Here is a 23,777-nt window from a genome sequence, read left to right as displayed (position 1 = left end):
ATGTCATTTTGTCATTAGATGTGAGAGTTCACATGATATGATAATTCTATGGCAGATTTGCATATGCATTTACATGGCACCCTTATTTACACCACATTGTCACTATCGATACAGACAGACTTATTTTTTTTTCTACTTTTTACTCTCAAATCTTTGTTTTTTCCTCTCAGAGTGGGAAGCATTTGATATTGCCTGTACATTCCAGTGTGCCACTGTCTGCACAGCAGGACATCTTTGAAAGGTTCTCTTGCTTCCTCCTCTCTGTTTTCTAACAGTCTTTCTTATGTGTCCCACAATCTTGATCAACCTTATTTCCTTTTAGTGTTAATATTAATCCTTTCTGGTAATTACACCAAGGGTTTCTCAGAAGCGCCCTAGGCACTGTAGCTCACAAGCCTGAAGAAACCTGTAGAGAGGAGACATCGAGAAGCAGTTACAGTTTTAGAGGTGGGGGAAAACCCTGGAGGCATATTCTGGGCGAAACCCAGGGAATCAGATAGGGACTGAATACGTAATCCACATGTGGACCGAGACGGGTTCCACTTCGGGCAACAGAGTTGGAAGGCAAGGAAGGAACCTCATGCGTTTTTTTGGCTAGTAGCCCCTGAATCCTGCAAGCCCATCAGGAAACTAAGGGCTTATTTTTTGTCAGTGCATTGATTTTTCCACGGAATCAAGTTCGTCGCAGAGTAATTGGAGAAGGGCTCCAACTTCCATCATTAGGCAGAATGCAACAAAACCTTGTCCGAGGTCGAGAATCTGGAAGGGTCTAGGAAGGTGTAGGATTAAGCCTGTCTACAACCCCTCCCCATGTAGATTTTGAAGGATCGGGAAGGTTGAGCATAGAAATAAGATAGGTGAAGTTTCCTTCCTTTCACTTAGCAATAAGACCTATGAGAAGGTGTCCTTGTACCCAGAAGTGTTAGTGATGGACACCAAAGTCTACTCGGAACTTTGTTCCATCACAACGTATCTGAAAGTCAAGCGCAATGTGGAGTGTTTCGTCTGTTCCCCACAATCAGTCAATGGTTTATATGCTGTCGTGAGAGTTGATGGGAGGGAACCTTTTTCAGAATTAATTTTTGTGAAGTGTGTTATTTTGGCCTTAAATTATCCAGGCCGCCACATGGAATACGGAAGATTGTGCTTGCCACCAACATAGCCGAGACATCAATAACCATCAACGACGTGGTGTATGTGGTCAATCCGGGCAACCACAAAGAAGATAGATATGACGTCAACTTAGGGGTATGTTTCTTTGAAAAAAAATGTCTCCATGCAATATTTACATTTGGTGAGATGCACAAATAGTAAACCATTTTTTTTATTTCTACAGGTGTCATGTCTAGATGTCCAGTGGATTTCAAAGGCCAACGTCCGACAGCGCAAAGGTCGCGCAGGCCGCTGCCAGCCAGGGGAATGCTATCACTTGTTTAGCAAGAACCGATACCTTCAGCTTGGTAAAACTTGGACCACGTCTTGAAGTCTTCAATGAGACCATAATTGACCGGGGTCTTCTTGAGTGTGATTTTGAACTTAGATTATTCGTCACTGTAGAACAGACACAGTTTACGCATTCAATGTCTGTATGGTTCTCCACGCTTCGTATGTCAACAGATGCATTTTTTAGCTCACAAAGTGTCTATTTCAGTTAAGGATGAAGTTTGTAAGACCATTCACGCCATCTCTGAATACACACGCAGCTTTTTCTACATTGTACCTTTGCCAGAGGATTACCAGGCCCCTGAGATGCTAAGGATCCCCCTGGAGCAGATAGTGGTTCAGGCCAAGGTTCACTTCAGAGACATGAGTGCTGCTAGTCTCCTGAGCCAAGCAATGCAGCCTCCTCCACTCTCAGCAGGTAAGCTTATATGAAACAGTCACCAATCCAGCCACAGCCTTTGCAGTGATTGGCAAATTTAATTCAATCATTGGCCGCTAATCAGGAGCTGGAACTTTACAAATGGTGAATTTGCAGATTTTGTTTAAATCGTGGAATTGCACCACCGAAAAATATTAATTGTCATCAGGTTTTTTTTTTATAGTCATTCCCAGAATGTTTTTCAACCACTTCCTGCCGGGAAGCCCAGTTTACTCCGGCATCAATAGATTTTGTCTGTCAGACTAGAGTGGTCACCAGTCAGTAATTTGTGTGGGTGTAAACGTTCATTAATTGAAACGGGAATTTTTGAAGAATTTTGAAAACTGAAAATCTTAAAAAAGTCCCGATTATGTGCACTGTATTTTTCAAACCGCCAAGCAGCAAGTGGTTAACGTTTCATTCTTCTTGTTGAAGTAAATTTGTTGCATCACCTTTCTTATGGCCTAACATTAAATTTGTTGGACGCTCAGCTCCTATTGGCAATTAACAGGACATAGAAATTTGCCTGTGTGCTTTCATTTCTATCTTCGTTGTACCTGTCATAGTGGAGAAAGCTGTGGAGGTTCTACAAGATCTTGCCATCCTCAAAGACGATGAATCACTTACTGCCCTTGGGGACAAAATAGTGGGTATCTCTGCCGACCCCAGACTAGCCAAGGCTCTTGTGCTGTCTGCTGTGTTCAGGCAAGTGAAAAACTACATGCTGACTGGCCAGGCAGCAAACAAGCTGATAAGTCCATGTCGTCCAGTAAAACTTATTTGTGTAAACAAACATTCGCAGATGCATTTCTGAATTTGCTGCTTGTAGTTCAGTCCAGCACAGGCTTACCCTGAAAACTGAACATCATGACAAATATGCCAGAAGCTGTCAGTATGGAGATCTCATCTATACATCGCTCACAGTTGTTGATGTTGTGTAACAGAAAAACATCCATAATTGTTTCTCTTTACAACCAGATGCGTGAGCCCCGTCCTAACAGTGGCTGCTGGCATGCATACCAGACCACCTTTCCTAGACTCCATGGAGAACAGGGCGGCCATTTTAAAGGTAGGGTGTGTCCGATAGCAGGCATTGTTGTGTTTTTGACTGTGGCTACTTTCTGCGGAGGTCCAGTGGCAAAACATGAAGCCACTGCCAAAAAGTACAAAATTCAGATGTGGCTGAATACTTAGGGCATAGATGGTAATGTGTGAATATCGCGTGCATGTGCATGTGAACATAAAAGTTGCTAACTCTAGAACTTTTTGATCATTGTTTTACAATTTCGAAAGAAAAGCTCTTTGCAGATATTCTTATCAATGAGCATGCGTTCAGACGGAAGCGAGAGTTTCTTTGTAATTGAGGTTAAGGCAGTAAATTCATTTCATTGTCATTGTCTGTCCCAGATCAGGAAATCATTTGCGGAGGACAGTTGCAGCGATCACGTCGCCCAAATCCAGCTGTACGAAGCCTGGGAACAGGCCATGTACGCATACGAAGTGAGGACATTCAATAAAAGAAATCTTGTCTATCACTCCACAATGCTGTTTATCCAAGGTAAATTAAAACAGGCATTGATCGGACAGTTTTAAGTGAGTTATTTACAAACCACTAGGAAGAATTTTAAGCTTAACAGTCTTTTGATGATCGAGCCATCAAAAAGGTCATATAAATTTATTTATAACAAATGTCCCTGCATCAGTAGATATCAAACAAGTACATCAACTATTTTTCCCAAAGGTCTTCGCAAACAACTTGCAGACAACCTTGAGGAGGCAGGCTTGGTAGCATCTTCTAAAGGCTGTCTCCATGGAAATGACACAAGCAATGAGTTTGCTTTTGATAACCAACTAGTCAAGGTAGGGACTACAAAAAGGATGCAAGTGATTTTTGATGTCCACTTTTTGATAGCACAAGAATATAATAGGAAATTATGAGCAGTGTCGCATGGCTGTTGCCTGGGAGCTGATGTTCTTGAAAATGGTTTGTTGGCCTGATGGGCAGGGGTAGGAATAATGATTCTTTTGATCTAATTTCCCTGGGGTGCCTTCAGAGTTCTTGCAGAGAAACCTAACCTTAACCTCATGCAGGAGTCTCCAGAGATATCGTGCCAGATGCGAGTACACATTCATCATTTCTTTGTCAAAGATTCCTAAAAAAATACAGGGCTTATTTTCAAGACGACTGCTAGCTTTTTGTTTGTTTGTCATCTCGTTTGCTACCTGCCCTGTTATCTCTTTCCTGCCACCAGGGTGTCCTGTGTGGGGCGTTTTTTCCAAATTTGCTACGCGCGAGACGCGGACGGATCGAGAGGTCCAGAATGAAGCTCAGACAGTTGGTCTACAAAGACATGTAAGTGAGCTCACATCGTCAGATCGTGGTGGATCAACAGAGCTACTATAGGCAGAAAATATCGTGTTGTAGAGTTGCTAAGCAGTAGATGACAGAGAACAAATCAGAAGCAGCTGAATTACATGTAAATTAGCCTGATTATCCTTTCTTGCTTAGCAAATATATCTGTACCCGTCAAATTGTTTACTGAGCAGCTATGGAAATCGCTTCTCAAATGCAAATAGCTCGTTTTTTAATAGTCAGTATAATTATGCCACTCAGAAATCTAAAGACCAGCATTCCTAATAAGAAATTTCAGCTTTGAGCTAGTGAGAAGCAACGAAAATAAAAATGGTTATATTTCTGGTAGCAAAAATTGTGGCTTTGTATTGTCTACCCCGTATGAGGTCTAGAGTGAATTGGGTATTATCGACTGTGTGATAGCATTGTTTCTTTGGACAAAGAGATGAAATTTTGATAATTTCTGATGATGTTTCAATAATTGCTGATGTTGTAATAATTTGTAGGGAATCCAACGTAGTGCTGCTGAGCCGTCGCTCAGTGAACTGCACAGAGAAAGCGTTCCCCAGTCGCTGGCTCACCTACTTCTCAAAGGTAAGATAGGGCACTTGTTCAGAACCTGCCTGGATCCTTGAGAATCGTTCTGTGATGCTCTTTTTTAAAGAAAATCAGGTACCATGTGAAAGTAACAGTTGCTCAGCAGATGTAGATTGGTACTCTGTTTCTTAGCAACGTGTGCTTGGTTTTTTATAAAAATAAGCCCTTTTATACACACCCTGAAAACTTCCTCCCTTATGGACAGTTCCAGTCAGATGCCCTTTTCCAATGAAAATCTGTGTACTGGGAGATCCTATCCCCTTACCCAACATTCGATCCTAATTAATGAGTAAGGAAACGTAAGTCTTGTGTTAAAAAAAAGGCTTCTGTACCCATGCGACCGTTAGCACAACCACAAGCACAGCCATAAATGGCGCTTACTATTGACAAACTTTTATGCTAGAGTAATCACAAATTTTCTGTTAACTGGAAATCAGAGCCATGAAAATGGGCCAAGGTCTTTACTGAGTGTAAACACTTAGGAATGTTGCAGATTGTACAAATGCTCTGAAGCTTTTGTACACTTCAAGAGGAAGAAGGCTAACATGCAGAAGGAACATAATACGGATCGGATATGAATTTACTTGAGCAAAGTGGTCAAACTTTCACAGGTGGGCCAACATGTATGACATCTTGGTTTTTCAGGCAAGGAACGAGCAGATCTTTATTCACGATACATCCGTCGTTCATCCCTTGGCTGTTCTCTGCATGACTGGAAGGAAAGTGCATGTGGCTCCATTGACAAACAGAGGTGATGCTGACACCACACAGATTTTTATCAATTTTACATTTTTGCGAAGAGATTTTTATCTATTCATTAACCGAATGTTTGGGGTTCGGTGCTCAAACCTCACTGAAAAATAAGCTCAGTAAAAGACAATAACACGAGCAAAAGGATATTATGTTTAACATTTCCACACTAAATGATGTCTAAACACGAAGGACGTATCAGCAAACTGTGCAGGTAGTGCTGGGCGAATGTATACTCGTTATCACCCTCAATGTGCTTTGCCACCTTGTCTTGGAGTTGCCAAAAAGGATTATGTAGTGGGAAACATCGCACAAACTTTGAACAATAACAAAAGTGTCATCTTTTACAATTTCTTCTTTAATTTCAAGAGGAATAGAAATGTTGTAAAACAAAAAATTGTGTGAACTGTTCAACTTCACAAATATGGTGCGTTTTCACATTTTTCACAAGTGCCTTGAGGTTTTATTTTAAAGATAGAATGTACTTTGTAACTATTTTTCGTTTTTTTATTTGTTCTCCAAAGTCCTAGAACCCTTTTTAAAACCTGGGATTGGTGTCTGTCTTTGCCACTTCAGAATTACAAACGCAACTTGAGGAAAACACCATCCAGGATCCGGACACAGAGATCGTAAAGCTTATCGTTACCAGGAACGGCCATTCGTCCAGAAACAGCCCTACCTACCACAGGACCCCTGTGGCCTTCTACACAACGTACGAAACGGCCATGGCGCTGGTGGCCTTGATACGAGAGGTCAACATCATGGTGGACGAGTGCCTGAAAGCGGATCACATCGACCAGTTGGTGAGTTGAGCTTCTTGTGGTTGACCAACCACTGTTTACAGCGAGAAGATAAGAAATGGCCATTTCAGAGGACCTAGTCAGAATTAGAAGCATATTGGGAAGAGATGTGGAGCTAGTGAGTGTGTAAGTAGTGTTGGTCCAGCCAAAAGATTTGTTGGGAATTAAAATTCAGTGAGTTAGAAAGATTGCATTCCTTTTCCTTCGCTTTAGTACGGATGGTCGTTCAGTTTAGTTTAAATGGTTCTGCAGAGGGAAAAAAAGGTCCAACAGTACGTTTGTTTTTGTGTTGTGTTATTTCTGTGCAGCCTCAAGATGTCAAAGACAGACATGAGGACGTCTTGGAGATCTTGCAGAAGGTCATCAACAGCCCTCAGTCCCCATTTGTAGATGCCGGCCAGAACAACGACAGCGATGCCACCTCGAGCAGAAGCTCCTCGTCAACCCTCAACCTGAACCTCACCGCATGGTAGCAACGACCTCGCCTGACGTCAGGGACCCAGTTTCCAGAATGTCAGGATTATACCCGGTCACTGTAGTACTTGACAGCTTCTTCACTGCGAGTTCATCTCCTGCCCTCTGGTAATGTAGGCGCACACACATTGACCCCTCAGGATTTTAGAATGACGTTAATGACTTCAGTGTGCATAGGAGAGAGACACAGATTTGCATAAAAATAATCAGAAAAAAAAATCAGGACGTCGTAGCTGCAGAGACTTTATTCTACATCATATTGACAAATCATCCAAAGGAGGCATTTGCCTGATTAGTTTCTTAATTGCAATCACCTTCTTCATTTCAGAGAAAAAAACCTCATCACAAGAAACCATTGAATAATGATTTTAGGCTGCTGTTCTGTATCTGTTATGGATAACACGGACAGTTTGCAACTTCACGTTTTACCCACGAATAAATCACATACGTCATACATTTTCATTCATAGAAACAAAACAATCAACTGGCACAGAGCCAAAGTGTTGTTTCTCGAAAGCGCACACAAAATGGCAATTACCCAGTTAGACTGATCCTTTTGAAACAGGCAACAAAAATATGCTGTGCATGAAATCAACCCTCTAACAACATTAAACATTAGACTTTTATAACAAGGTTATCTAGACAATTCTGTGAACAGCTTAATTGTACTGCTTGGGAAAAAGAGTTCTTAAAAAGCCAGTCTCCTTTTTTGATATTTTAAACATCAATCCCTTTGTCTTCGGTTTGTAATTAAAGTAACGATTTGCTTGCTTTTTCCTCTTCTTTGTTTTTGGTAATGAATTGCAAATGCACGTCTTTCTATTTATATCAGGTTTAGTGCTGGCCATAAATTCTACTCAAAATATTATGAAATGGCTGATGTAAGCAATTTGGAGTAAAAAGTCTTGCCATAGTGTCTGTAAATACTGGTATACAACACCGTGGAAGAAAGACGCTCTTGTGTGAAAGGATGGGCAGTTTTTGTGCATGGAAGATTACTGTATTTATTTTACTTAAGTAAGCTCATTGGTATGGTTAGGAATTTCTATTAATTCTTAACAAAGAAACTGCAACAAAAGCACTGTGGAAGTCTACTGGCAAACTATTAAACATCTGAGATGATTTTGGATTGTTATATTGTGCAATTGGAAGTATTCTGAGAGTTTTTCACATCTGTTAATTCAAGGGGTTCTGATGTATGTTACGGTCGACTCAAAGCTGAACATTTGAATGAAAGCCTTGAGTCTGTTTTATGAATAGTGTGAGGGATCTTTGGGAATATTGGGAGTCTGGGTAAATGCTGTTTTTGAGTCTAGAATTCATAAAGAAAACTCGTTTGAACAGAAAAGGGTGAAAATTCCACATAAATCTGAGTACTAGCAATAGCCTGCCCTGCCAGACATGCTTGAAATGATATGTGCAATGTACATGTGGAGTTACCAGACCACAGTGCTAACTTGGCATACCGACCCCTCTATTCCGGGGGGATTAGGACGGCGGATATCTCATGCACCACGCCATTGGACACCGTGTTGTCACCCTGCAGGACCAGACTGTTCTGCACATGGGTACCCCATGTTCCTCGCCTCACCGGCAGTGTTTTGTTGTAGAATGGCTGCAAGGTCTCGATGATCCACAGACCGGCCTCATAGTAGGTGCCTCGGACCAGATGGTACTCAAGGACTTGCTTTAGGAAGGTGACGTTGGCCAACTTCTGGACAACGTTGTTGGGCAGGTTCTCGAAGGCCCGGTTGTTAGGGGCAAACAGGGTCAGCGGCTGTGAAGGTTCCGTCTCCAAGGCCTCGGTGAGATTGGCTGCCTGGGAATTGAAAAGAACAGTTTCAATTCAGCAGTTGTTCTTCTGTCATGTGATTAAGTAGCCGCTTTTTTTCACCGATGACACAAGAATTCACCTGTACTTTTACGGAGTCCGCCTTTTGTTACTTCATCTCTTACCCCAAAGAAAAGGTTACAAGTAGGAAATCATGCAGGTCAAAGGATGATAGCAAGTCCATTTTTGGTCCATGCCTATTCCACCAACCAACAATACATGTGACTGAGCAAACTGTTGTATCTCAGCGAAAAATGATGGATCGTAGAAATTTCCAAACCTGTATGAAGCCGACCAGACGGCTGAATCGCCCATCGTCATTGACAAACTTCGTCATGTTGGCTCCAGTTGGCAGAAGCATGACCTTGTCGAGAATGTGTACAAGGCCATTCCAGGCCGATTTGTCGAATACGGCGATTGGTGCTCCGTTAACTGTCACCACCTAAACAGAAACAGGGTAGGAGTGGAACGGTACGGGAGACAAAAAAAGAACAGAAAACTTAACTTTTTGTACCTTCTGAAAGGCAGAGAAGGAAGCAATGGTAACATCTTATGCACTCTTTATCATGAGCTGTGTCGAGTTTGCCGAGAAAGAAACGAAGTCATCATCATGACGCCACTTATGTTTGCAAACTTAAGGCAGCTTTCTATATGCGTTCTCGCGAGAGGATCGTGTAGATGTTGGTCCGCAGGTCCTGAAGTGGCAAGGAAGCCCCAGACGTCGGTGACGGGTACAAGCTGGTCAGAAGTAAGTTGTCTTTATGTCTGAGCTCATGTAGGGTCCAAGGGCGACGTGATACTCCAGAACCCATTGCAGGGTCAGGGTCTTGCGCAAGGCCGGTGGGCTCTCCGAGTAAGCCCTCTCGGAGAACGCGAAAAGCGTGAAGCCGCCCGGCTGTGTGGACGTCTCCAGGAGATTCTTGAGGTGGGCGCATTTGCGTACGAAGGATACGAACGAAGCGGCCCCGTAGTCCTCCGCTATACCTCCAGCATCCCGGCCCCCGATGTTTCCTCGGGGCTAGCTAAGATCGCTAGCGCTACCAGCGCCAGAACGGGGAGTATCCTTCCTGCAGCCATGTTTGTTTCAAGTGCGTCTCATGCTCGACTCCCTTTACGGTTACTGTAAATACGGGTGCTATCGATGGGTGCACCCTCGAAAAAAAAAAGGCCAGAAATATGTCCGCCGAGCTCATTAAAAAAGTTTTAGACTCAAAATATTCTCTATTAGAGAGTCCTGAGAGCCATGAAATTGAGGAATTGTCGAAATATTGCACTGAACCTATGGCCTGGACTTTGGGCTTTTAACTCTGAGCATTTCGGGTGCAACCAGGTCCGAAAGTGGCACTATTTGGCCGTTTTGCAGATGGATGGTTTAACTTTCCGAAATGGCTACTTTTCTGGGCATGGACATTTTCTTTATTTTAGGGGTGGTCAGCTTCTGGTGAAAATTTCTCAAGGTTTCATTGGTCAACCCCCGAAAATGAAAATGGACATGCCGATCATCGTTTTTCTGTGCAGCCTGCACACCTGTGAGAGTTGTATTTTTTTTATATAATTGTGAAGTATGGGGACTTAGCATTGCTGTCTATGGGAATTTAATTACAGAGTTGCACCCAGATGAGTGGCTGGTACTCGGGTTTAGGCATATGATCCTCGCTGGATCACAAAGCAAACAACTTCGGTCAAAACTACAATACATGTACGTGTATGTGTAAATCAGAAATATATGTGCTGTGTACCTGTAAAATGTTGGCCATGCACTAAGCACACGGATTACGAAAGGTTCTGTCCTTTCCCACACACATCCAATATTCCGTCAGACTAGTAACACTTTGTAGCACTGATGCTGACTATTCCCTGGAAGTAAAAACAGTGCCTCGCGATTGCTCCATCAAAACTAGACCAAAACTGCTTTTGATCAGATCCATTTTATCATGATTTCGGTCCCAGATGTGCAATTTTTGAAAATGTTTCGATAGGCCCTACATCATTATTTTGAAGTGACATGTCATGTAAAATGTATTGCGGGCTCATCGAACAGATTTAGCTGAGGTTGAGCTGCAATGATTCTGATGACTTCAGAGTAAAATGGCTTGTGTACACCACAGCAACAAAACAAAACAAAAACAGAATCTATCAGTGCTGTTATTCTACTTAAGTCTGTTTCAAATAGCTGCCTTACAAAGCGAATCATCGTGAATTTTATTTAAAAAATTAACTGATACAATAAAATATGTAACTCACAAATTTATCAAGCCATTTTTATCAGAATTTGAAAAATAAACAATGTTTGGCCAGTCATGATTGTGGTTCCAATGTGCACACCCTTCGACCCACTGAATTCAACCACCTTGAAGGTTTGATAAACTTTAATCACAATATAGTTTTAGAAAACAGACAATTACCCGTCCAATGAGGCCCTTGCGGAGGCGATACGCCGGGACGTCGTAAACGTTGAACCGGAAGGGCAGTGGGGGCGGCACAACGCCCTCCGTTCTCTCAGGGTGTTCGGGGAGGCTAGTGAGCATCCTCTCGTTGTAAATTTCCTCCATGAAAACTATATCAGACATGCTGATATGAAATCTTATGTACCGCTCCAAGGTCTCTGGGTCCTTCAGGGCGGTCTCCACCTCCGGGGCTATTAGGCCTAGGTCCTCGAAAGCACGGTCAGTCGGAGCCAAGACCATGTACCCGAAGTGGTTCTCCAAGGTCTCATTCAACCACGGTATGGCACGGATGTACTTGACGAATGTTACAAGACCTATGTCCTCGCAGACTTGCACGACGCTGCCCCTCGAATGCCTATGAAATGCCAGTGAGTGTTTACCGAGTAATGACAGCAAAAAGAGAGCCGCTGGAATCGAATACATGTTCTTTGTGCAAAGCCTAACTTCCCACACACTCAAGAAAGTATGATGGTCTTATCTCATAAACACGTACAGTATATGCCGGTCTTTGCTATGGTACCGGTGTTCTTAAGTGGACAGGCAAACGTCGTGTGTGTGAGTTTAAACGTGTTTGTGAATTGCAAACGTCGCGATGTGTGTGTGAGCTCGAACGTCGTGCGCGGGAGTGTGGGGTTGACTTCGTGTTTGTGAGTTGTTGTATCAGGGCCAATTTCACGGACCACTAGCATGATTTTTTTTCCATTGAAAACAACTGGAATAATTGCGCTTTCCCCAGGACACACCTGCTCGTTAATGCATCACATTAGTTAAAAATAACTAAAGTTAATACAAGACCAACACACGATAAACCGGAAATAAGAAAATGATAACTCAATTGAAACAAATAAATGTCATTAGTTGTATATAAATATTCTAACTAAAAAGAACCCCAACTTAACTTGTAAATGCATAGCAATAAGCCCACAGAGTGTAAATTAAAACACATACAAAATGAGCAAACAGCTTAGCTCCCTCCCCAGAAGTTAAAAACGATACAAAGATTAAGAATTACCAAATGCTTGCTTAAAAGGGATTTTGATTACCAACATGTGTTGTACATGTGTATTGCCTGTGACTGGTGTTCAGCTGATGTTCGCTTATCATAGAAATGGCATGGATTTTCGGCTAGTAACCTGTTTTTCCTGAGCAAGAAAATGCTGTGCTAAGCAAATTTTTTGTGCTGAGCAAATTTATGAAATTGGCCCTGCGAACTCACAAACACGACGTTCGAACTGACAAACACGACGGTACGTTCAAACACGTACGGACGACGCGTCAAGACGTGGCAAACTCACACACGCGACGTTTGCCTGTCCGCTTTAGAACACCATACTTTTCCTTCGTCAATGGTCTCTGTTTCATATCATCTCATTGACCTTTGTCATGTTTCGTTTTGTTTTCGGCTTTAGTTGTGCAGGGTCGTGTATGGGTGTCATCGTCACAAGGCGTTTCCCACACGCTTGACCGGGGTGCAGTCCACTAATTCAAGCGAGAATTTCTGGCGAGCTTATTAGCATTAAAAGTGCCCCCCCAACAGTATCTTTTGGAAAAGCAGATTGTATGGCCCCCAAAATGGTGAGATTGTGTAAATCTTGCCAGAATCAACTCCCTGGGTCTTTGGGCTTTCATCTGAGAGAAAAATGGCTAAAAAATACTCTTGAGAAATAGTCCTAAGTGCCCGAGAAAGTTCAAGGTTGTCACTTGAAAAATGGCTGCAAAAAATAAAAATGCAAGCAGACTTCAGAAAAATCACTTTTTGGGGTTAATTTTGTTTTGAGGGAATAACTCAAAATGTAATCGGACAACCCACTGAAAATTTAAAAGAAAGTAAAAGTTTATGGACCATAGAATAATTTAACGTGTGTTTCAGATGCCTCAGGGATGTTGGTACGCATGTTATTGGGCCCCGAACAATGCTGATTTTACACTGTTTTCAATGGGGCCTGAATTAGTGGACTGCACCCTGAGGAAGCGCACCACTATAACGTCTCTGGTAGCGCCCCAAGAGTAGCTCACAAGTCGGCGGAGACAATAATTACGTTGCATGACTTGAAGTGCGGAAGCTGGGCTTTTCATTTCTCATGGTTGGTCTCGTTTGAAATGTTCAGAAGGATGAATTGGCTTAATGTTGCCATTCCATACTGCAAATTGATAAAAGTTTCATGTGCGTGTACACCCCTGCTTGTCTCACCTGGGGCCTACCTCGTGTGGACATTACTTTGTTCTTTGTGGGCTAACAAAATGCTCCTTTAACTCTCACCACGATAACCCCTTCGAGCTGGATTTTCAAGTTTGAGGATTATTTCCTGGACTGTTCCCCTTCATTTTGCAGTGCGCAACTCTGACTCCGAAATACCTCTGAAGGTGTTTGCCAGAGAGGAGAAAACACCGTGTGGACACCAAGTGCGAGACCATCACGTCCTCTAAAACTCTTCATTAAGTGGACTTCAACGTTTGTTCCGAGGTCCATACTTTCCACGTTTGTGTGCATCTTTACATGAACTGATACCCTGAAAAAGCAGAAAACCAACCCAACAATATATTGTTGAACGAGTCTCGTCAGTGAAGCTGTTCAAATGATTGAGTTAAACTTCAATTAGTTGTAAACAAATTCAAACATGCCTTAAGCGTGGAACCTCGTAGTAAAGTTTAAAGTGGTTTGAGAGTAGACATAAGGTCCTACTCGGTCTAGGACGTACCTCGTGGTATGTCAAACATAAGGTATTGGCGCAGAGTAAAAGAGATTTATACCGTCTCTAGTGGTGGTATGCCATTGTGAGAAAAACGACTGTATATGGATGAGACAATTCAGACTGTCGATCTCGGCAAGAAATGGAACAAGATGTTGTAAGGAAAGGAAGAACCAGAATAAGCCCGGTTAGACGGATTAAAGTGAATCAACTCCTCGCAGATAGGAGGATATTCTTAGAAGGAAGGAACGGGAGGCTGTTCATCACGACTAAGGAGGGTATTTTTAGAAGGAAAAATGGGGAGGCTAGGAGGATATTGTTTTAGAAGGAAAAACCACGAGACTTATCGTCAAGGCTATGACAATACCAGAAGAATAAACATCGCGTCTAAGGGATATTTTTAGATGGAAAACACGGGAGACTTATCATCAAGGTAATGTTTTTTAGAAGGACAACAAGGATACTAAACATCCCAGTTAGGCTACTAGGATATTTTTAGAAGGAGAAAACGGCAGACCAATCATCAAGGTCAGAGGGATGTTTTTAGAGGGATAAAAATGGGAGACTGACCATCGAAGATAGGAGGATATTTTAGAAGGAAAACAAGGATACATGGTGTTTCAGGTTTAATGGCTTCTGGTACCGCCCCCTCCCCGAACAGGGACATTGATGGAAAGAGTCACCGAAGATAGCTGGATAGCTCAGTTGGTAGAGCACTGGCACGGTGTTCCAAAGGTCGCAGGTTCAAATCCCGCTACAGTCAATTTCTTTGTCCAATTTATGATCAGGGATAATTTTTGAAGGAAAACAATGAGACTAATTGTCAGGGTTAAGAGAATATTTTTAGAAAGAAAAAAACGGGAAATTAATCATCAATGTTAGGGGGTATTTTTAGGATAACAATGAGAGACTGATCATCAAGGTTAGAGGGGAAACGAGAGACTAATCATCAAGGTTAAGAGGGTATTTTAAAAAGAAGCTAAATGCAATGAACCGTAACAAGCTATACTCAGTTGCCATGCATGTTTCTGGTTAATACTACAAAGCATGCAAAAACCTAAAGAATTATTTGAATCGTACGAAACTTTTCGTGTCAATTCCTAAATTGGAATAAACTAAAAGCTGTTTTAAATTAATGCATTGACTCACCTGCAGTATTTTACCCCAGGATATGAGGGAAAATAGACGAAAAAAAGTACCGCTGTTTGTGCGCATTTCCCCTCAAATCAGTTGATGCATTACAGTGCTGGCAATCCGCATCGTTGAATCAGGAGCTATTTTGCAGCTGTTACTCTTTTCATATTAGGTCTATATCCTTTACTAACGTCATTTAAAAGTCTTTGATGCCCTTTAAAATAATTAAGAGACAACTCTGATTTTTGGTTTACTTCCTTTTTTAATGTCATTTAAAAGTCACTGGTGACTTTAAAAATAATTAAATGACAACTCTGATTTTTGGTTTACTTCCTTTATTGATATCATTTAAAAGTCACTGGTGACTTTAAAATAATTAAGAGACAACTCTGATTTTTGGTTTACTTCCTTTACTGATGTCATTTAAAAGTCACTGGTGACTTTAAAATAATTAAGAGACAACTCTGATTTTTGGTTTACTTCCTTTACTGATGTCATTTAAAAGTCACTGGTGACTTTAAAAATAATTAAGAGAAAACTCTGATTTTTGGTTTACTTCCTTTACTGATGTCATTTAAAAGTCACTGGTGACTTTTAAAGTAATTAAGAGACAACTCTGATATTTGATTTACTTCCTTTTTTAATGTCATTTAAAAGTCACTGATGCCCTTTAAAATAATTAAGAGACAACTCTAATTTTTGGTTTACTTCCTTTTTTAATGTCATTTAAAAGTCACTGATGCCCTTCAAATTAATTAAGAGACAACTCCAATATTTGGTTTACTTCTTTTATTTACTAACGTCATTCAGGGATACAAAACACTGCAGAACGACTCGTAGCCGAGACTAGACATCGTGCTCACCTACTCTTCATCATCTCCTCTGGCTCCCTATAAAATTCACTACCAACAAGTTGGTGAGTTGAGCTTTTTGTGGTTGACCATCTACTGTTTTGTTTTTGAATACAGCGGGAAGATAAGAAATGGCCATTTCAGAGGACCTAGTCAGAATTAGAAGCATATTGGGAAGAGATGTGGAGCTAGTGAGTGTGAAGTAGTGTTAGTGTTGACAGGTAGTTTGTTTATATAGGTAGTCCAGCCAAAAGAGTTGTTCTGGAATTTGCAGAGAAATTCCGTGAGTTAGAAAGTTAGCAATCTTTCACTTTAGTCCGGATGGTCCTTCGCTTTAATTTAAATGGTCCTGCAGAGGGAAAAAAGATCAAACAGTACATTTGTTTTTGTGTTGTGTTATTTCTGTGCAGCCTCAAGATGTCAAAGACAGACATGAGGACGTCTTGGAGATCTTGCAGAAGGTCATCAACAGCCCTCAATCCCCATTTGTAGATGCCGGCCAGAACAACGACAGCGATGCCACCTCAAGCAGAAGTCCCTCGTCAACCCTCAACCTGAACCTCACCGCATGGTAGCAACGACCTCGCCTGACGTCAGGGACCCAGTTTCCAGAATGTCAGGATTATACCCGGTCACTGTAGTACTTGACAGCTTCTTCACTGCGAGTTCATCTCCTGCCCTCTGGTAATGGAGGCGCACACACATTGACCCCTCAGGATATTAGAATGATGTTAAGGATTTCAGTGTGCATTTGTGCATAGGACAGAGACAGAGATTTGCATAAAAATAATCAGAAAAAAAATCAGGACGTCGTAGCTGCAGAGACTTTATTCTACATCATATTGACATATCACCCAAAGGAGGCATTTGTCTTTGATTTTTAAAAATTTCAATCATCTTCTTCATTTCAGGAAAAAAAATACATAATCACAAGAAACCATTGAATAATGATTTTAGGCTGCTGTTCTGTATCTGTTATGGATAACACGGACAGTTTCGTGATACATTTTCATTCATAGAAACAAAACAATCAACTGGCACAGAGCCAAAGTGTTGTTTCTCGAAAGCGGACACAAAATCACAATCACGCAGTTAGACTGATCCTTTTGAAACAGGCAACAAAAATATGCTGTGCATGAAATCAACCCTCTAACAACATTAAACATTAGACTTTTATAACAAGGTTATCTAGACAATTATGCAAACACAATTATGTGAACTGCTTAATAGTACTGTTTAGGAAAAAGAGCTCTTAAAAAGCCAGCCTCCTTTTTGATATTTGAAACATCAATCACTTTGTCTCTGCGGTTTATAATCAAATTAATAATTTACTTGCTTTTTCCTCTAAATTTTTTTGGGTAATGAACTGCAAATACACGTCTTTCTATGTATTTTAGGTTTAGCGCTCGCCATAAATTCTACTCAAAATATTATGAAATGGCTGATGTACTCAAATACGGCCGTTTCACAATAGTGCGCCACCAAGAGCTTGCAACGCATTGACCAATCACAATGCGTGACATTTATCGACCCAATGCACGTTTAGAAAGGGTCGACAAATGTGATTGGCCAACCCTTTGCAAACTCTTGGTGGCGCCCTATTGTGAAACAGCAGTATTTACACTAGAAAGTCTTGCCATAGTGTCTGTAAATACTGGTGTACAACGCGATAGAAGAAAGAAGCTCTTGTGTGAAAAGATGGGCAGTTTTTCATACATGGAAGATTACTGTATTTATTTCACTTAAGTAAGCTCATTGGTATGGTTAGGAATTTCTATTAATTCTTATCAAAGAAATTGCAACGAAAGCAATGTGGAAGTCCACAGGCAAACTATCAAACATCTGAGATGATTTGGGATTGTTATATTGTGCAATTGGAAGTATTCTGAGAGTTTTTCATATCTGTTAATTCAAGTGATTCTGATGTTTGTTATGGTAGACTCAAAGCTGGACATTTGATGAAAGCCTTGAGTCTGTTTTATGATCAGTGTGAGGGATCTTTGTAAGAATTTTGGAAGTCTGGGTAAATGCTGTTTGGGTCTAGAATTCATGAAAAACTCTGAATCCTTTGAGCAGAAAAGGGTGAAAATTCCACATAAATCTGAGTACTAGCAATAGCCTGCTGTGTGAGACATGCTTGAAATGATATGTGTAATGTACACGTGGAGTTACCAGACCACATTGCTAACTTTGCATCCCGACCCCTCTATTTTGGGGGGATTAGGACGGCGGATATCTCATGCACCACGCCATTGGACACCGTGTTGTCAGCCTGCAGGACCTTACTGTTCTGCAAGTAGATTCCCCCTTGTCCACGCTCCACCAGCAGGGGCTTGTTGTAGAGCGGGTGCAAGATTTGGTTGTCCCACAGACCCGCGGCGTAGTAGGCACCTGGAACCACGTGGTACTCGAGGACCTGCTGGAGGAAGGTGACGTTGGCCAACTTCTGGACAACGCTCTTGGGGAGGTTCTTGAAGGCCTGGTTGTTAGGGGCAAACAGGGTCAGCGGCCGGGAAGGGTCCGTCTCCAAGGCCTTGGTGAGATTGGCTGTCTGGGAATTGGAAAGAACAGTTTCAAAATCAGCAGTTGTTCTTCTGTCAGGTGATTTGGGTAGCCACTTTTTTCACCGATGACACAAGAATTCACCTGTACTTTTACAGAGTCCACCTTTTGTTAATGAATGTTCTCTCCCTTTATCTCTTACCCCACAGAAAAGTTTACTAGTAGGACAACATGCATGCCAAAGGATGATAGCGAGTCCAATTAATTTTGGTCCATGCCTATTCCACCTAATAACTAATACTTGTGACTGAGCAAATTGTTGTATCTACGTGAAAAATGATGGCTAATAAAAACTTCCAAACCTGTAGGAAGCCGAACAGACTGCTGAATCGCCCATCGTCATTGACAAACTCCGTCATGTCGGCTCCAGTAGGCAGGGGAAACATCACCTTGTCGATGATGTGAACAATGCCATTGCTGGCCGGCAAGTCAGCTTGGATGATTGGCGCTCCGCCAGCTGTCACCACCTAAACAGAAACAGGGTAGGGGTGGAACGGTACAGGAGACAAAAAAAGAACAGAAAACTTAACTTTTTGTACCTTCTGAAAGGCAGAGAAGGAAGCAATGGTAACATCTTATGCACTCTTTATCATGAGCTGTGTCGAGTTTGCCGAGAAGGAAACGAAGTTACCATCATGATTGCCACTTGTGTTTGCAAACTTAAGGCACCTTTCTATATGCGTGTCGACCTGCCAAGCATTGCGCATCTGTCAAAATCACTCTCGGTGATTTTGACCGCTGAATGCAACGCACACGTGTTATGTTAATTAATGGAGTTGATTTTTGTGTCTGTGAAACTGAAACACATGAACACAACATGTACACATGGCCCCCCAAACGTACATATTGAAAGGCCCCTTTAAGTGTCAAATGATAATCCCAACTGGGACAAAAGTTCTGGTTCTGTCAATCTTTTTTGGCATAAATGACTGAAGAATCCTTTCCACACACATGTACAGCAACAGTGCCGCCAGCTAATTGCCAAACTTGGTGCAAGATGCAGGGAATAAACACATTCTGAAAGTACATGTAGCCTATGAAAGCCCTGGGGTGCCGACGCGTATATATTTTCAAAAATGAAAAACATGAGTATTTTTTTCCTAACTTTGTACGAGAAATATATTCCCCAGTTCGTGCTTATGAGATCTATTTTTAGAAACACCGTTTCTATTTTTTTGAAACATCTTTTTTACAAGATATTTACTTTTTAAGTTTGTTTTTATGAGACAGATATTTTTTTTTCTAATGAATTTTTAAGAGACATATTTTTAAGTTTGATTTTACATCTCATGAAAACTAGCTTGGAAAAAATAAATCCCGAAAACGATTGGTTTCCAAAAACAGAAACGGTTTCTCTAGATACAGAAAAACAAAGTTGGAAAAGTAAATACAAGTATCATACAAAAGGACTTTGAAAAAAATATACCTCACTTTTTAAAATGTGTATTTGATGGCACGACTGGGCTTCTGTAGTGGTCGATCCGACAGAGAGAATTTATACTGTCAAATGCCCCTTAAACTAGTCAGTCCTGCCCACTTTCCATGGTGTGGAAACTTTTGGGGACTAAACAAAAGGGCATTTTCGTACCCGTGAGCGTTAACAACCAAGCAGCTACCAAATCAAAATGGGCGTTCCTTGACCATAGCTCCATGTAATAGACTAGCCTGATCAAGGACATGGAGCCGAAGCTGGTTTATTAGCTGTACGAACGGCGCCACATGCAAGATCCACATGACCGGGTCAAGCCCTTGTATGAAAAAGTGTGAACCACAGGTGATATGAGATAACTTGTAGCCACAATACTCCATTCAACAACCAGTCCGCTCCTATGTCATTACGTGTGTGCACGACAGCATAATGTAGGATTTTTGATGCAGGTTCTAAGGAGATCGTCCTGTACCGTTTTTGTAGGACGCAACCCCTACATGATCCCAAGTCATCCCTTAAAAGGTTCTACTTCAGTTTTTCATTTTGTTCATTTGATCATATGTACAAGGAATGGGCAGGAAAAGTGTTTTTGTAGTCGATATAGTGATACAATACTGTCTTTCAAAACTGGAATCGGTAATAACGGTGAATGAGAAATAACATCGACAATCGTTTTTATATCAGCAATTTCCCCCTTCTTCTTAACCCGAGTTCCCCCAAACTCCACTGATTTCCACCAGCTGAGAAAACTATATTGCGGCAATACGTACGTAAGGTGTTAAAATCTGTGGCTGAAACTGTCGTAAATTCAACAGACATTTGCCTTGGGGGTATCGAAACGCCAAACAAAGCTGCCTCGCCAACAAAAACACCGCGCGGCGCGTACGCGTGGAGCCGGCCGAGAGCAACTTCGCTGGTGTCATTGCTTTACGCCATAGGTCCAGCTTTACATAAAAAAGCCGCCTGGAACCAGCGTTTTTCCTGGGAACGAGCAGAAAGCATGTGCCCAGACTACAGTAGACTCCATCCCAGCCGTTTATGACCACAAATGCTTAGATTGTACAACATGTAATTGTAAATATGAAAAGGCTGCGTAGCACCGTGATTGGCCTACGTACAAATCCCAATTCCGAGTTCCGCGGCGCGGCATGTACAGTATGTTGGGCCCCTGTAACTTACAATAAAATGGGGACTGTTTTTTCGAGGAAAATTCGAATTATCTGCAGACATTATTATCAGGCTACGCAAGAAACAGAACACTTTTTCAGGCTCAGTATTTGTTCAACGATATTGTTCCAATTTACGGTATCATGGAGTTTCTTATTATGCACAATTCCTGGGCGACTTTGTCGTCGTATCGGCGATATAACTAGGAAAAAAATCAACTACGAAAAAAATCAGCATCGCCAACACTAAATCTTATGTCATCCATTCAACGGAACGGATGTATGGAAGGTAGGCCTATAAATGCGTTACGTCGATTTATCATGACTATACTTCACAAAGCCTCGTTGTCTTCCACAGTACCCCCCTCGCATGACTTCCCAAATCGCTTGTGTGATCCAGTCTCTTCCCTAAAGTGCGCAACTGTAGGATTATCTGCGCTTAATAGCACAGTTCCTATTCCATCCTTCAGATTTATCAAATGACTGTTATAAACGTCAGTGATGTCCTTTATCAGGTTTGGAAGTCGTCTTCACCTTCTTTTATAATACAAGGCAGCAAAGCACAAAGTGAGGCCATCCTTTGATGGCTCTTAAATCCTTCACAAGGTAAACTAAAAAAAAAGAAAAAAGAAAGAACATCCGGGATCGCATGCTGTGTGTGGCCACTTCTATATTCTCCCTTACATAGAAAGCAGCTTTCAAGCGTAAATCTTCTCTGATGTATTAGAAGCTTTGTGCCAACACCAACAATAGAAAGATAGTGTGTCGGTGTGTTATTCTTTGAGGGTACTTCCTCACCTTCCCTGTACCCAATCTCTCGCGTTCGGCCTCGGAGAGGATCGTGTAGATGTTGGTCCGCAGATACTGAAGTGGCAGGGAAGCCCCAGACGTCGGTGACGGGTACAAGCTGGTCAGAAGTAAGTTGTCTTTTATGTCTGAGCTCATGTAGGGTCCCAGGGCGACGTGATACTCCAGAACCCATTGCAGGGTCTGGGTATTGTTGGCAATCAGCTTACGCAAGGCCGGTGGGCTCTCCGAGTAAGCCTTCTCGGAGAACGCGAAAAGCGTGAAGCCGCCCGGCTGCGTGGACGTCTCCAGGAGATTCTTGAGGTAGGCGCATTTGCGTGCGAAGGATACAAACGAAGCGGCCCCGTAGTCCTCCGCTACCTCCAGCACCCCAGCCCCCGATGTTTCCTCGGGGTTAGCTAAGATCGCTAGCGCTACCAGCGCCAGAACGGGGAGTATCCTTCCTGCAGCCATGTTTGTTTCAAGTGCGTCTAGTTCCCGACTCCCTTATACAAGTAGTAATAATGCGGTTGGTATCGATGTGTGCCTGGTACTCGGGTTTAGGCATGTGATCGCCGCTGGATCACAAAGCAAATAACTTCCGTCAAAGGTTAATTCTGATCCCGGACTAGTACTTAGGCCACAGAAGACACGTACATGTCAAAAAAAAATACAGTATGCATGTACATATGTACATTTATGTGGTATGTACCTGTACAAATGTTGACCATGCAGTAGTCACACCGTGGAATTACAAAAGGATCTATCGGTTCCCTTACATTCAATAAATCCACAAATAGACCAAAACTGCTTTTGATCAGATCCATTTTTCATGTCATGCTTTGGATGTGCCATATGCACGCGAAAGCATTTCGATATGCCCTACGTCATTATTTTGAAGTCCATGTAACAAGTACATGTTATGTATAATGTATTGCGGCCTCCTTGAACAATTTAATTTGAGCTCAAACTGAGCTGAAATGATTCTAAGGACTTCAGAGAAAAATGAATTGTGTGCACCATGCAGCAAGAAAACAGAATCTATCAGTGCTGTTATTCAAACTTTTTATTAATTAGGCTTAGTTTATTTTATTTGTTTCAAACATGCAGCTACCTTACAGAACAAATCATCGTGAATTTTATTTTAAAAATCAGCCCATAGGCCTACAATAAAGTATTATGTAACTCACAGATTTGTCACGCCATGTTTATCAGAATTTGAAAAGTAAATATTCTTTGGCCAGTCATCTCTATAGTTTAAGTGATCTGCATATGATGATGATCGTGGTTCCAATGTGCATACTCTTGGACCCACTGTATTCAACAACCATGAGGGTTCAATAAACTTAAATCACAATACAGTTTTAGAACACAGACAATTTTGGCCAACCTGTCCAAAGCTGCCATCGGAGAGGTAATCCGCCAAGACGTCGTAAACGTTGAACCGGATGGGCAGAACGGGTTCCGGCAGGTCCTCCGTCTTCCCAGGGGGTCTGAAGGCGCTAGGGATCCTCAGGTTGTTGTCGATCTCCTGCTTGTAAGCCACCGACAGGGCAATATGATATCGCAGGTACCACTCCAAGGTCTGTGGGTCTTTCAGGGCGATCTTCACCACCAGCGGTAGGTCCTCGAAGGCACGGTCAGTCGGAGCCAAGGCCATGTACCCGATGCCACTCACCAAGGTCTTATTCACCCACGGTGTGGCACGGGCGTACTTGACGAACGTCAAGGCACCTGCCTTCTCGCAGACTTGCAAGATGTTACCCTCTTGATTTCTGACATCATGCGCCAGTGAGTATTCACCGAGTAATGACAGCAGGAAGAGAGCTGCTGAAATCAAATACATGTTCTTTGTGCAAAGCCTAACTTCCCCGCAGCACTTGGGACAGTATGGTGGCCTTTTCTGCTGGTGTTTTCCTTTGTGGATGGTCTCTGTTTCATGTCATCTCATTGGCCTTTGCCATGTTTCGGTTTTGAATCGGCTTTAGTCGTGCAAAGTCGTGTACATGTACAGTGTACATGTATATGTGTCATCATTCTGGAATA

At 42.0% G+C, this 23,777-nt stretch overlaps 3 protein-coding genes across 4 annotated transcripts in view; 1 reads left to right on the top strand and 2 right to left on the bottom strand.

Moving 5' to 3' along the window:
- dhx30 (DExH-box helicase 30) overlaps positions 1 to 17,869 on the top strand; it is a 23,924-nt gene extending 6,055 nt beyond the window's left edge. Inside the window, exons 10-24 of the mRNA XM_087140097.1 lie at positions 171 to 241; positions 1,119 to 1,248; positions 1,337 to 1,460; positions 1,730 to 1,861; positions 2,428 to 2,566; positions 2,840 to 2,930; positions 3,269 to 3,419; positions 3,603 to 3,721; positions 4,114 to 4,214; positions 4,721 to 4,808; positions 5,457 to 5,562; positions 6,138 to 6,364; positions 6,670 to 6,943; positions 15,748 to 15,853; positions 16,199 to 17,869. Of these exons, the coding sequence (XP_086996223.1) occupies positions 171 to 241; positions 1,119 to 1,248; positions 1,337 to 1,460; positions 1,730 to 1,861; positions 2,428 to 2,566; positions 2,840 to 2,930; positions 3,269 to 3,419; positions 3,603 to 3,721; positions 4,114 to 4,214; positions 4,721 to 4,808; positions 5,457 to 5,562; positions 6,138 to 6,364; positions 6,670 to 6,834 (1,644 nt within the window). The 3' untranslated portion in view covers positions 6,835 to 6,943; positions 15,748 to 15,853; positions 16,199 to 17,869. The remainder of the gene's footprint in view (positions 1 to 170; positions 242 to 1,118; positions 1,249 to 1,336; positions 1,461 to 1,729; positions 1,862 to 2,427; positions 2,567 to 2,839; positions 2,931 to 3,268; positions 3,420 to 3,602; positions 3,722 to 4,113; positions 4,215 to 4,720; positions 4,809 to 5,456; positions 5,563 to 6,137; positions 6,365 to 6,669; positions 6,944 to 15,747; positions 15,854 to 16,198) is intronic.
- On the bottom strand, positions 7,063 to 11,923 carry LOC110974594 (transforming growth factor-beta-induced protein ig-h3-like). Its single transcript, XM_022226355.2, has 3 exons — positions 11,072 to 11,923; positions 8,947 to 9,108; positions 7,063 to 8,654 (listed from the first exon to the last, which is right to left on the bottom strand). Exons 1-3 carry the CDS (start codon positions 11,534 to 11,536, stop codon positions 8,310 to 8,312), a joined length of 972 nt encoding a protein of 323 aa, XP_022082047.2. The 5' UTR covers positions 11,537 to 11,923; the 3' UTR covers positions 7,063 to 8,309.
- LOC147798459 (transforming growth factor-beta-induced protein ig-h3-like) lies at positions 16,599 to 23,777 on the bottom strand. 2 transcript variants are annotated; one of them, XM_087140106.1, is made up of 3 exons: positions 23,122 to 23,777; positions 18,653 to 18,817; positions 16,599 to 18,339 (listed from the first exon to the last, which is right to left on the bottom strand). In XM_087140106.1, exons 1-3 carry the CDS (start codon positions 23,575 to 23,577, stop codon positions 17,995 to 17,997), a joined length of 966 nt encoding a protein of 321 aa, XP_086996232.1. In that variant the 5' UTR covers positions 23,578 to 23,777; the 3' UTR covers positions 16,599 to 17,994. The 2 variants fall into 2 exon arrangements, with proteins under 2 accessions (XP_086996232.1, XP_086996231.1); XM_087140105.1 differs by lacking the exon at positions 23,122 to 23,777 and adding an exon at positions 21,744 to 22,239.

This window comes from Acanthaster planci, linkage group LG08, assembly GCF_054643075.1.
Source record: "Acanthaster planci isolate LZ-2023a linkage group LG08, COTS_SCS, whole genome shotgun sequence".
NCBI classification, from domain to species: domain Eukaryota; kingdom Metazoa; phylum Echinodermata; class Asteroidea; order Valvatida; family Acanthasteridae; genus Acanthaster; species Acanthaster planci.
This window is presented reverse-complemented; position numbering and strand designations above follow the sequence as displayed.